The sequence below is a fragment of the Canis lupus genome, chromosome 25, assembly GCF_003254725.2.
Source record: "Canis lupus dingo isolate Sandy chromosome 25, ASM325472v2, whole genome shotgun sequence".
In the NCBI taxonomy this organism is placed as follows: domain Eukaryota; kingdom Metazoa; phylum Chordata; class Mammalia; order Carnivora; family Canidae; genus Canis; species Canis lupus.
Genome location: NC_064267.1, coordinates 47,962,021 through 47,976,653, shown reverse-complemented (window position 1 = coordinate 47,976,653; position 14,633 = coordinate 47,962,021). Strand labels below are relative to the sequence as shown.

At 43.8% G+C, this 14,633-nt stretch overlaps 1 protein-coding gene across 1 annotated transcript; it reads right to left on the bottom strand.

Moving 5' to 3' along the window:
- Positions 1-413: 413 nt before the first annotated feature.
- Positions 414-14,020, bottom strand: COPS8 (COP9 signalosome subunit 8). Its single transcript, XM_025463560.3, has 8 exons — positions 13,827-14,020; positions 13,167-13,237; positions 11,611-11,659; positions 10,287-10,419; positions 5,332-5,439; positions 3,227-3,289; positions 2,144-2,191; positions 414-1,429 (listed from the first exon to the last, which is right to left on the bottom strand). Exons 1-8 carry the CDS (start codon positions 13,902-13,904, stop codon positions 1,350-1,352), a joined length of 630 nt encoding a protein of 209 aa, XP_025319345.1. The 5' UTR covers positions 13,905-14,020; the 3' UTR covers positions 414-1,349.
- Between the last annotated feature and the right edge of the window lie 613 nt (positions 14,021-14,633).

Here is a 14,633-nt window from a genome sequence, read left to right as displayed (position 1 = left end):
GTCCTCTATTAATGAACAATTCAGTTGATTCCAATCTATTTAAAATAAGGCCCATGGATACAATTTGTACTTAATACCTGGAAGTTCAATAACTGGCATCATCACTTTCTAGCTATTGATCCTCTTGCTTCTTGAATTTCCATTTCCTCAACTGTAAAACAAGGGAGTTTTAACAACATGACTTAGACATCTGAGTTCAATAAACTGTTAATTTAAAAGGTATTTCCACAAATGTTAATAATTGAAAAATGTATTTAAAATGAACAAAAATCGGAATCATACAATCACCACTATATATGTCATTTCTACTCAAGTAGGACATTTGTATATTGAAAAAATGGCAAACTAGAATGTATCCACAGAAACACCAGGAGAGTGAAATTTCTAGAAACTATCTCAGATGAAACAGCTGATTCAATTAAATATTTATTGAACAAATGCAGAATAAATGAAGCAGGGGGGCTTTTAACCTGAAGATACAATCAACACCTCCAAATATTCAGAGGGCATCACACAAAAACTGCAAGACTTGTTCGGTATTTCTCCAAAAGGCAGAACTTGAACCAAAGGATAAAAATAAGCAACCAGTAGGCTGCAAGACAGTTGTACAAAGTGGATCACTTATCTTAATAGCTTCCTTGCCAATATAATGCGTTCCACCCTAATATTCCCTTCTTCTGAAAGGAGTATTACATCTAATATTTCTCCTGAAGGTCTTAAATAGTTGCATTTTCATGGCAAGCCCTCCACTGCCAGCAATGGATGTACACCATCAGGAAAAAATCAAAGTTAACAAACTGGTTCACTGAGGAAGTGGTCTTCTGTTCCTCAGCTACACTTCAGCATTCTGTAAGAGTGATATTCAGGAGGTGAGGAGAAAGAGAGCATATTCTCTGAAGGGGGTGCATCAGAATCCCTGGCAGCTCAGAGACTGTCTCCGGGGACAGTCCTCCTCAAACCCCAAAGGAATCACTGCAACTATCAACCATCAGTGCCGATGGGGTGTGCTGCACGCTGGGGCAGGGGCAAACAGCTGTCAACCACTGACCTACATGAAGCAGGAGAGCTGTTTTATCAGTCAGTCACTAGGAAATTAAACTGCATAATACTGACGGGCTCCATCCAAATTGTCAAATATTACAAAATGAGAATTGTTTCAACAACTATTCAGCATAATGTTTAAGGACAAAATATATAATAATATACTTTATATATGTATTTTATCACATACTCAGTAAGGAATGCTGAGGTGCTTCATCCATCCAATAAATTGAAAATAAAAATTTTACATTTCTATATCTGTCAGTATACAGGATTCTGAAGGTGGATCTTGGACTCAGAATGATACATCAGTTTTCGAGAAAAGCCACATAATCGGTCAGTCTGGCTAACTGCTGCTCATTGGGGATTGGGGGCACTGGGGCAGGCTCTGCAAGTGAAACAGAAAGAGACTAAAGTTAGACCCCATGTGACAGCACCTGGGCCCTGCCACCCACACCCTTCCAGGCCTGTCATTTATCAATAAAGAAACTTTCTTATTGATTTTGGACATTTTGAAAAACAAGCAAAGTTTCAACTTTGATGAGTTTTTCTCAACGGGGAGCAAAGGCATGTCCAGCTTTGTTGAAGTTTCCAGGTTAACAAGCAACACCTCTCTTGAGAGAGCACAGCTCTTCCTGGAAGGACATATACCCACCTGACATGATATTCAGTGAATAACCAATCACCCAGTGCTTACCGTGCCATGCAGTGCTCTAGGAGGACATTAAATTGTCAGTGAACAAAACAAAACAAAAAAACCCACAAAGACCCTATCAAGGAATTTAGTTTCAACTTTTAATTTAGCACATGTCAGCCCAGGGATGCCTTCCGAGGAAGTGCTGGTGAGAAGCCCCATCACGGCTTCCCCCCATGACACCACGGAGGCTCCGTGACTGGGCCAGAAGATGCCCTGGCCTCAAGGTGAACTACAGAGGGGAGCCCACACGTTCTCTATTATAACCAAATATATCATTATAAACAGCAAATACAGAATTTCATCTCTTCATTTACAATGTGGGAGCTAAGGAAAACAGAGACACATGACAAAAAAAAAAAAAAAGAACAATGAAATGTTTTAAATGAATATATAAACATAACGTACCTGATAAGGGAATAAACCTGTTAAAGGACACATCCAGGGCCCCTGCAACTAAGGACAATGAACAGCCCAGTTTATATGAGTCACTGTGAAGAGCTTTCACACAGAACATGTCATTTGTAATGTAATGGCATTTACTACCATTTACTTCTCAAACGGTTAACAGTTATGCTCTATATGATTACGCGGGTCTTCTCATTACAGCAGTGAGACCCGCTGGGACCGGGTCTCACCACCTCTTGAAACTTCCCAGGGCAGGGCCCACTGAAATCTGAGGAATTCCTTGCTGAGGGGTCAACACTGTCTACATGATAGGAACACGGAGCAGGTGGAAGGAACTCTGGTTGAGGGAGAGGGTGTATGGATGGCATTAAGCCCAGTTCCAAAGACCTGGCATAAAAGGGCACTCCTGCCAAGGGAGGAGAGACCTCCACGCAGGAATGAGCACGGCTCACTTCAGGAGGACTGAGGGGCTGGGAATTCAGATGGAGACAACAAGCTCAGGCCAAATAATTTAAGCCTTAAAAGGCCAAAGAACTTAATTCTGTGAAAGTTAAAGCCACTGAAAATCTTGTTTCAGAGAAGAGTCTACACGGCTATAGTACAAGGAGAAAAAGAAGATATTTTTTTAAAAAGACAATGACTTAGATATGGATAAACACACTTAGAAATGGTCCCATAAGTAAGTGGACGGGAGACTAATGCTTAGTAAGAATTAAGTTGTAATATGGATTCTGAGAAACCCATATAGTTTCTTATACAAAAAAAAAAAAAAAAAAAATTGGGGGATCCCTGGGTGGCTCAGTGGTTTAGCACCACCTTCAGCCCAGGGTGTGATCGTGGAAACCCGGTTCTTAAAAAAAAAAAAAAAAATTTTTTTTTTAGAAATCACGGTAAAACTAGGTGATCTTTTTTAAAATCCTTTCTGCTGCGTCTATCATTCCAGGTCTATACTTAACTGAGTTACTTTCAATTTGCTAGCACAGCAGAACCTTATTACCAAATTACTCAAATTCAATGTCTAAAAGACTGAAGTAGTCTTAGAAGAGGTCCATGGTGCATATATGGATGAAGAGCTCCACCTACCTGGCTTTTTGGGCATAACCATTCTTGTGGTAGAGTCGGCTTGCCATCCTTGTTCCAATATACCTAGAGATATGTATTTAACACACAAATGAAGCAATAACCAAAAGTTACTATAATTTTCATTTACAAGATCCACAATCTGTCAATGGCACTACTTGTATGGAGGATCTGACAAGTCCAGGTTACCCTACAATGTGTATTTTTACTAGGAAAGTTGATTATATAGATAGCATTCTCAGATGGACTTACTTTTGAAACATTTCTGAAATGTGTATCAAAGTCTCATTTTACTCTATCAGGCTGATACAATCCCTAGCAAATGACCAGTCTTCCATAGTGTGCAATACGGTATTAATCTAGTCAATATACCGGAAACAACACTTCCATCTCTAAGGAGGATGTACATGACACTGCCTCCAGTTGCTCTATCAGTAGTAACAAAGCTGATGCCAATGACAAAACCGAGTCTTGGCCAGTAGGCACCGTCCCACAGCAATCATATCAGGTCATCACCACACAACTCTATGAAGTAGGACTCAGAACCATCACTAAACTGATGTGAAAAATGAATTTTGGAGAATCCTATGACGTGTCCTGGGTCACGCAGTTAGTATGGGGTTGGGAGGAGGGTACAGGACTCGGACCCAGGCAGTCAGTTAAGAGTAGGGCTCAGGGGTATGTTATTAGTATGTAATAAACTACAGATCAATTTCAAGATGAATCAAAACAAATGTTTATAAGCAACAGTATGATTTACTCCAGGAACTTCATTAACCTGCCTTTTATGCCTCTAAAATTGTGGTAGGCTTTGGAAACTGAGGAACAAGGTGTGGACTCAACAGTGTTCTTATTTTAGTCAGAGAATCAAAAATGTCAATTATGGTAAAACAATGCTACAAGGCACATATAGCATTCGATAGCAATTTACCAAGGGGAGGAGCTAGTTTGGGCATCACTGAGAAATCCAAATGCAAAAGCATATTTGGAGACACTGGGTAAGAGTTACTGGTGAGAAATATCGAGGAAAAAGGGGCTGAAAAGGGACAGTGAGAGGAGACTCCCTTTACTAAATACAGGTAAAATGAGGATTTCTACAAGTGAGTCATGAGGTCAATTAAAATTTTCTTAAAAGAACACATTTATCAACATGTTGATTCATAGGAACAGATAATTTAAAGAAATTACAAAGTTTAAGAATTATTAACTTAATGCTACTCACCTGGCATACTTAACAAAAGCAAATAATCTGTACACCCTCTACTTTCTTGCATCTCACATTCCGTACCAATTCTAAGACCGGATGTAACCTGAGCTGCCTGGGGCTGTCTCAAGTGCCTTCTCCATAGGCCCCCTTGCCCTCTCACACCCTCCTTGTCCCCGTCTTCCAGGAACTCTGTTCCCACCACATCCCTCCCTGCTTGTCCCACTCTCAGTCAACAGGGGCTCTAGTCTCCTTCCTGGGAATCACCTTGGGAGGACACCCCACCATTTCACAGGCCCACTGTTAACTTGAGTCTTCATCAAAGTTCTTAGAAATAAAAGTAGAAAATACTCATGGATCAAGTCCTGGGAACTGTGGCAAAAAATGACTATAGAAATATCAAAGAGGTTCTGATAAAGAAAGAGCTAGAATGATCAGATGCAACGAGGGTACACCTCATAGATACAGCCCAATGCTGACTTTATAAGAATGGCAAAGTCCTCCTTTGCAAAGCTCGTGTTCTAAGACAGCATTAACTGCTTTTGGCAAAAAATGCTTTAAAAGTAAATATGAATCTGAAATCTCTTATCCACACTTGAAAACCCAGAAGGCTCTACTATGGTTTTTCCTTAATTCATTTGGTAGAGAAACTGGTTGCAAGGTGCTGTAAGATCTGTATAAAATCTCTCCTCCTACCTGTGCGGGGACTCCTACCCCATGCCTTGGCAGAGCCACTACTGGCTTGATGACTGGATGTTTCCTGCCCACACCCCCTGGGGGTGTGGCACCCCGTAGGTTTTATAATTCCTTCCAGGGAACAAACATCACCTAAATTCCAAAACCAACCTGTTTCAACAATTTACCCTTCCACCTTTGTTCAAAGTAAAAAGTAAGCCCACCATACCTTTCACAGCCTCCTCCACAGGGAGCCCAACAAAGGCCGCGAAGTCATCAGCAATTATGGAGGTGTAGGCTTGTGAGACCAGGGCAAAGGCTCTTCTTCTTGTTGCATCTGAGGTGGGAGTGGAGGGGGGCAGACAGTGAACAAAAGAGCTGGCATTTTTAACACAGGATTAAGTTACATGATTGTCCTTGTCTACATTCTCTAAAACAAGACTAGATCAACCCAAAGAGCTCTATGCTGACAGATACAGACACCTGTGCCAGGCACGGAAGAGGTGCTCAGATACTGCTGAATAAACAAATCAATCTCTTGTACTTCCTCTTGGAAAGCAAATCTCTCTTGGAGGGACAATGAAATTTACTAGGAAAAAAGTTAATATACATAAGACCCAAACTCTAAGAAAACTTCATTTAAATACATTTATGTATGTAAATTTATCTTTATATACATGTTTTTCTTTTTTAATTCCACTTTCATGGACTGAAAGGAGTGGAAATGATCTACTTCAGTAATCAGCTGTCCGTTCTGAGCAGGGTCTCTGTATAGGAGCGCACCTAGAAACTGCAGAACAAAACTTGCAGCTAGAGTGCTCTTCTGTTAACAAGAAAACCACAGGTCCCAAATGCCTCAGCAAACTGGGACTTAATACCTAACACAGTTTCAATCTAGAAATACAGTCTTATGAGGTCAGTGGGGAATTTCCTGATCACGTGGAAACCCTCAACTCCCAGAAAGGAGATTCCTTACTCTACCCTTAAGGGAGGTGACCTGGCCTGAAACATCCTTCCTTTTCTTTTGCTAATAATGTCCTTGCCCCAAGTTCCTTCCTATGCAAACCTGCCATTTAATCAAGCTCCTCACAGCTCCCCTCTACTTGCTCAATGGCATGCTGCCCAAACCAAGGATTGCTTAATAAACCCAATTAGATCTTCAAGTTTACGCAGCTGAATTTTTTTTAAGATTCATTCATTCATTCATTCATTCATTCATTCATTCATTCATAAGAGACAGGGAGAGAGAGAGATGGAGAGAGAGAGGCAGAGACACAGGCAGAGGGAGAAGCAGGCTCCAAGCAGGGAGCCTGACGTGGGACTCAATCCTGGGTCTCCAGGATCACGCCCCGGGCCGAAGGCAGACGCTCAACCACTGAGTCAACAGGGCTGCCCATGCAATTGAATTTTATTAACACTTCCCAACTTTCAAGTCTTCTCTGAACCTTTGACTTAATTTGGGTTCAAATCCCAACGTCAAGTCCTGAATGACTGAGCCTAATGGGGAGGTGTGTGGGCTGCAAACAATTCCAGCAACAAAACCTCCCTAGAGATGACATGTGAGAGTTCCCTAGGCTTACATTCCACATTAAATACTTCAGAAATGAGGCAGAGATAAGTCAATGGTAGGAACCGAGGTGCAGCTAGCCTATCTTCCTGCCCACTGCTCTTGCAGTAACACAAGGGCTCCTCCCCCTGGCTGTCAACATGCTTACAAATATTCTATTTTACTTTCCACATTGAATTGCCAATGTTTATGTACAACACAGCCCCATGATATACTGAAAATCCTCTCTCCATTCCTGGGACGTTGCCTGACAACTACACCAAGCTTCTCAGGCACCCTCTACTCCCCAATAGGCCCCCGGCTCTCAGACAAGCCTTACACCTTTTCATCTCTGGGCTCTGGGTTTATGTTGCTGTGTGGTGTCTGCTCTCTGTGACTCCCACGTCTGTTCACAAGCTCCTCCTGCAGCACTGAGGTTCACTGCCAGCTCTAAACTCCCAGCTCTGTTTACACTATTTAACAAGCTTGTTTTCACCTCCTATGGCACATAGTGCTCCACAACTCTGTGGTTTCCTCAACTTCTCTACAGAAGGAGGGCTTTTATACGTTCTCAATCAAAGAGCCTAGCCTCTCTAAGGAAATCATGTGCTGGGACGCCTGGGTGGCTTAGCGGTGAAGCACCTGCCTTCGGCCCAGGGCATGATCCTGGAGTCCAGGGATCGAGTCCTACATCAGGCTCCCTGCGGGGAGCCTGCTTCTCCCTCTGCCTGTGTCTCTGCCTCTTTCTCTAGTTAATACATAAAAATCTTAAAAAAAAAAACAAAAAAACAAAACAAAACAAAACAAAACCAAGGAAGTCATGAGTTGAAGACTTGCTTGTTAAAGATATCACCACCAGGACATAGCCTTTGGCCTCGTTCCCTCATACTTAAGGATCGCTGACATTCCATCACATGTCCTCACTTCTGAGCCTGATGTCCCCTCCAGCTTCCACGCCTCTAGTCAACTCTCTCCCCTGTCCTACCGATCGCTCAGCACATGGCCTCACGGTGGACTTGAAACACCTTGGCAATAACGGAGGCTTCCCTTACTGAATGAAGGTCATGGGCACTCAAACAGGGAGATCTAAGCATGCACCAACAGCTGTACCCACACAGAAAGCCTACTGAATTTTAAAAATAACTTTAGTTCAAGCACTCTGGTTAGATTTTTACAATTGAGAGGAGATGGGGAGAACAAGATGGAATGAATGGAAGAGACACGCCGATGGGAGAGGAAGAGGAGAGAAACAGAGGCAGGCCTGGCAAACAGGAGAGAAGCACATGGGGAGGCGAAGGGGGTGGGCAGATGGAGCAAAGTCACAGGCACAGAGTTCCACAGGGTTAGTCAAAGGCCACACAACTCAGGCTGCTTTTAACTACTCGGGGACATTCTAGTCACTGTGTGACCCTTAAAGACCTGGGAAATGGTCTCAGGAGAGAGTGTATCAGAACAAGTTGGAAAGTGCAGTGAACAGAGTCAGCACCTACCATCTGCAGCAATTCACCATGTGACAAAGTCCTGGGGAGACCCATGCTCACTCTGTGGTGTAAATAATACCTCCAGGTACCTATTATCTACCAGCAGTTGCGAGTGCTACAGACAGAGGGAAGATGAAGGACCGTCCCGCACTTTCAAACCCTTGTCTGCCCTTCTACTCCAGGGAGTCTGGACACCACTGCCCACGGCACCTGTAGTCTCCTGCTTGGCGGATGGGGTGTCCACAGGTCAGGTGAATGTACTTCCTCTGCGCCCTCCTTGCCTCGCGCTGGCTGATCCACACACAGCTCCTGGGGCAGCCCCTTTCCATGGCCCCCTCCCTTTGGGCCTAGAATAAGAATGGCTACTGTCTACAGTGAGCCCCTGGGGCTTTGCTGGCCTCTGCTGGTTGCCTTTGCCAACAGCTCTTTCACTAGCCTCTGTTCAGTTAAGCCATTTTCAATTTTCTGGTAGGACTGTGACTAACTCAGAACAGAAAGGAAGAGATCTGAGAATGAGACTGTTCTTAGAACAATCTAGAAAACACAAAGTTTGTAACACATTAAAAAGCAAAATATTAAATTTAGCAGTGATTCAAATATGCTATGAGACTTCCTTCAGCAGGCTGCATTTTATGGAGGAAGACAGTACCGTTCATGGGTCTGGGGATTTGTAAAATTCTCAGGATATGTTCACAAATACTGCAGGTGAACAGATGAATGCTTATACATATTAATGAAGCAAGCACATGTAAGTGCTTACACGTATTAATTTCTAACAACACAAGAAAAATACTATTTATGATACCACTTTACATTGAGAAAAATGAGGTACAGAAGGATCACTCAGATGGCAGCATCAGGATACGAACCCCAGAAGCACGCTCCAGAGGCCAAACTCCCCCATGTTGTGCTACACGGCGTTCCAGAGGCCCACTGGACAGCCTCCAAAGGAGTGTTTAATCTAATGGAGCTAGAGGCAGAGGCGGCCCTGGGAGGAAACACCGCTATACCCGATGAAGGCACACAGTGAACACTTGATGGATGAGTCACAAGATCTGAGTCCTAGTCCTGCCAATGAACCTGCTGTATGCTGCTGGGAAAGGGCACGCGGGCTGCACCTTCACACTACAGTCCTAAGACGGAACCAGATGCTACAAAATCCACCACCACACTCATTCCTCCTCGGACTTCTGTCAAGAGGCTAAGGCGGTTTCCTGTGGGAATATCCCAAACTGCCCTTACCTTATGCCACCCTCCTCCCTTTCCACCCACTGGCTTCCTACCCAGCAGGCCCTGCACTCTTGCTCACTTCCTTCATTCTTTTAAACTAAGTGTCTCCTGTTTTGTCGCTTACATTGTTCTGTTTTATGCTGATACAGCTTTACCACCCCAAGAGAAATCAGATACATCTCAGAAGCAACCTTCACCTTCTGCTCCCCTGAAAAGATGATATCCCTTGCCAGAATGATGAACAGTTATTCAAAAATTCCTTCCTCCAGAGCAGGAAGGCAGACAGGGCAGGGATTACCACAGCAACAAGGTAACATTAGGAAATAAGGATTGAAAACATAAAAGAGGTCACTGTATGAATTTATAAAAGAGTGAACCAGCAAACGTCAGGGGCAGAAGAACAGAAAGAGAGGCTGGGTCCAGTTTCATTGTCAGATCAGTGCCATGTCAGAGGCTTGTAATCTTTCAGAGCAACTGAAAAATATCTGAGCATCTGTGTACTGAACTGACTAGGTACAAATCCAGAAGCTGGAGACACCCCTATCAAAGACTGAAGTCAACAGACTCCAAAGCACAGTCTCTATTTTTAAATACGTGGGGTTTAAAATCTTAACCACCACATACCTTGAGCTTGTTAGAGTATTACAAGATTTCATTTTAGTAGCAAAAAATCCTTTTACTGACAAGAGGAATCTCAATCTAGAATTAAGTTAAGAGACAGTGAAGCCCTTAGCTGCTGATAAAATGTCAAGCAGGATGAAATGAAGAAGAACGATTATAGCAAATCCTTACAAAAGAATTTTGAAAGCTGCTGTATTCACCTAGCAGGAAATATATGTATTTTTAAAACACACTGCTAACTTACTTCAACATCACAGCACTTAGAGAACAGGTCTAATCTAATTCTTAACCACGAAGAAACACTACCTCTAAGTGCTTCCATGATTGGCTGGACCGTCTCAGACCACTGGTGTGCGTTGATGGTCGTATAGATCCCAGGGAAATCTCTCTGCCAGATTCTCTGTCCTACTGACCAAATTCCCCCAAGTTCAGAATTTGCCTGCAATAAATATTACTGTCTTTGAGTATATTCACTTTGGAGTTTTACCAACAACTGTATCTTAAAACATAACTCAACATTTCTTTTAAGGGGTATAATTGCTTCTTCAGCCCAGTCACTATCAAAAAGGTTTTTAAGTGCTGTGGACAGTAATGCAAAATTTATTTGTATGGTTTATATAAATTCTAAGAGAAAATTAGAGCATAAAACACTTGTCCAAAAATATTTCAGAACTAAGTCTGGGAATTAACTTTCTTGAACAATTCTTCAAAATGTACTTGTATTTCATATATACATAAATGCTATAAATATCATATAGATATTCACAGATACACCCATGTAAAATATATATGCATGTTTTTTTGTCAAAAGTAATAGCAAAACGACAAATAGTAAAGACTGTCAATGTCATACACTGTAGCCTCTCCCGGGACCGAATTCCCACGAACGTCACTGAAACTATGAGTGTAATTTACAGTTCTTTATTTTAAGTCAATGAAGCTGGAGGAATAAGCCAATCTTATATAATAGAATGGAGAAGACAGACAGTAAAAATGCTAAATGAATTGCTGCTAAATACCAATAATGAACAGAAGAATTCAAGTGAATTCTTGATAATATTCTGTGAATATTCTGTGTTTAAAAAATTCACTTTGTACTTATTCTAGAAACAATGAATCCCATAAAATTAAAAATGTATTTCATTCCATTTTGGAAGAAAATTTTAAGAGGTTATTTCATCTAATCTCCCATCCAAACTAAGAAATCAAAAATCCTAATTACCAAAAATAATCTTAATGCTGTGAAAATCATTCTTAGGATATACTTGTAAATAACACCAATTTCAAAGTAAATAACATTACTGCACAAATCAGTTAAAAAAGCAAAACAAAACCCAAACCAAACCTTTATGTAAAATATCTGTTGTTTGCCAGGCAAAGTGGCACTTAACATGAAGTGTCTTAACGTGATCAAAAGAAGCTGAAGACAGATTTCTAGAACTATCCAAGGGAAATTAAATTTCTGATTAGAGGAAACGTGCAGATCTGTCCCTAAACTTTAATACCAGTTTAATAACTATTTCTGTGAACCATAGTAAAGAAAACAGAAACTTTTTAAGTTTACAATGTTGCCATTTAAATGAAAGCAGTTACTACATTCAAGTAGTAGGAAATATTGAAGAATACTTACAGACTTTATAGCAGGTGGTATCCTCTTCCAAAGATATCTTGCATTATTCCTAATTTACATCCCCCCCCCCCAAAAAAAAAAACAATAAGCAATTAAAAAAAATCACTTCGGTAAATGTTTAAAATTTTAGATCTTACTGCAAACACACAAAAGTATAGTTTAAAATACTCTGTATTTTATGGAGTCAAATTTAGTTTTATATGAATTTGTCCAGGGGAAGAGTAGCTTTTCAGATAAAAAGTAATAAAATACTTTTACAAAGTAATATTTTGCCATCTTTATAGTGCATTTTTAATTTATGATCTAGACCTTAAATTAAGGTAATGGTATGCTAAAAACACAAACACTGAAGTAGGTCATTTCTTCATAGATAAAAATAGGCAAATCTCTATACTTTCAAGGCTCTGGAGTTCCCTGACAACGTATGTGATACACATGCTTTCCTCCTTATCATGAACCCTCCTCTGACCAACAAGTGCAGAGCCACCAAAACTTCAAGAGTTTGAAAGCTTGAACTACAACAAACATATGTCAGGATCATGAAAATGAAATCGACAGCTCATGGGTATACGTCTAACAGAAATCAGAGGCTACTTTTTAAAAGATATGAAACAAAGAGCTTGAATAGAATTTAAAACAACACTTAACAGTAATTACTGACGACTTGCAGCACCAGAGGGACTCCTGTGCGCTTATGCTTCCTGACTTTTCTTCAACGAGCACAAATTAGGAATAACTAAAAACAACACCTTTCAAAGGATCTCATACATGTCATTAAACAAATTCCTCTCGACCTTCTCTATCTTCCCTTTCAGTTTCTCTGGATTGACTGATTACATATGAAATTAACAGGAGCCCATGGAGGTTTTATAAAAACAAGAAAGGTCCAGCAGCCCGGGTGGCTCAGCGGTTTAGTGCCACATTCAGCCCAGGGACTGATCCTGGAGACCTGGGATTGAGCTGCACGTTGGGCTCCCCGCATGGAGCCTGCTTCTCCCTCTGCCTGTGTCTCTGCCTCTCATTAATAAATAAAATCTCGGGATCCCTGGGTGGTGCAGCGGTTTAGCGCCGCCTGCAGCCCAGGGTGTGATCCTGGAGTCCCGGGATTGCATCCTGCATCAGGCTCCTGGCATGGAGCCTGCTTCTCCCTCTGCCTGTGTCTCTGCCTCTCCCTCTCTCTGTCACTGTGTGCCTATCATAAATAAATAAAAAATTAAAAAAAAAGAAACATCATAATAAATAAATAAAATCTCAAAAAAAAAAAAAAGCAAAACCAAAAAAGGTCAACAGAATTAAAGGACTTTATTGACACTGCTGTTTCTCACAACAAATTAGAATGTGCTTTTAGAGAATATACATAAAACAAGTGTATTTTAAAACGACTGGGCCTAGGCACTATCCGGTAACACATGAAACAGGTGCATTAAGTATTATGATACAAGGCACAGAGCTCCTTGCGCCTTAGGGTTTCGCTGATGTCTTTCCAACGCGAAGCGTAATTTCTGTACAATCCTCAGGAAGCCACTGCTCTCGGCTTTGGGTAGAAAAGTACTTACATGTCATTGTGGAGCAGATATAAAGCTAAGAGCTGACCGTACACGGGGGGAGTGGCAATTCCTCCAGGAGCCTGTAAGGCCAAAAAAAAAAAAAAAAAGAAAAAAGAAAAATACCTTATTTACGCTTACACTTAAAAAAAAAAAAAAAAAGGATTTTATTAACACCAACGTAAAAAATAAACCCTATAGTACTTAGAACTGCAGATGTAGAAAGTGCTCCGAGAAGAGACAAAACACTAAAAATCGCACTGTTGAGTTCAGATCTGCCGTCGCCTGTGATTTCTAGGTCCCTCCAAACTTCTGTGTCTCCGTAAGGACAAGAATATGTAAACTGAGGACGCCGGGGGGGGGGGGGGGGGCTCAGCGGCTGAGCATCTGCCTTCCGCTCAGGGCGTGACCCCAGGGTCCTGGGTTCGAGTCCTGCCCCGGGCTCCCTGCATGGAGCCCGCTTCTCCCTCTGCCTGTGTCTCTGCCTCTCTCTCTCCCCTCTTTCTCTCATGAATAAATAAACAAAACCTTAAATAAAATCTTAAATAGCTGCAAACAAGGAAAGGGAGCCCCCGGGGCGCACCCCCGCGTCCCCGGCGCCCCGCCGGCCCCGTTACCCTGGAGACCGGCACCGCCCCGGGGGCCCCCTGCCAGCGCGCCGCCAGCCGCCACCTCGAGCTCCTGGTTCTCGCACTGATCCAGCAGCTTCTTGAAACTGAAGGCGCCTTCCGCCATCACCGCCACTGGCATCTTCCCGGCCGGTCCCGCCGCCAGCACCCTCGCCAGAGCCGACCCACGACTGTCCCTCGGGCCGTCGCGCCCGCGATGACGTAGGCGGCCGCCGCCGCCGCCGCCGCCGCCGAGCGCCCAGGCGCAGCTGCGCCGTCGCTTCCGGCGCGTCGTCGCCGCCGCGCTGGCCGGCGCTCTCGGTGCTCTGGAGGACCCGCGCGGCCTCGCGGGAAGCGGCTTCCCGAGCGCGCGGCCGGAGGCGGGAGGGGCGGGGTGTGCGCGGCGCGGCCTGACACGCATGCGCACTGCGAGGAGCGGCCCCGGCCTGGTGCCTCGACCGCGGGAGGTCGCGGGAGGCTGGGGTCGCCCACACGCGCCCCGCCTGCACCCCCAGGCTCCTGAGCTCTGAAACGGGTCCGGTGCGGGCTTGCACCCTGCAGCCCGCCAGGCTGGGCCGCTCCCCGGGGCTGGGGACCCTGGCCTGCTGCGGAGGCGCCTGGGGGGCGGGGTGGGGGGGGTCCTCGCCGGCGGATGCTCTGCGGCGCTGTCTGCAGTGACTTGCTGTTGGGTTGCCCTTCGGGTCACCGCGGGCCCGGAGGCTTCTGTTCGCGTCCTGCTGCAGGCCCGGCTGCACAGTCCTCAGGTCCGGCTATAGAGTCCGCAGGTCCGGCTGCACAGTCCGCAGGGCCCGCTGCACAGTCTGCAGGCCCGGCTACAGAGTCCGCAGGCCCGGCTGTGCAGTCTGAAGGC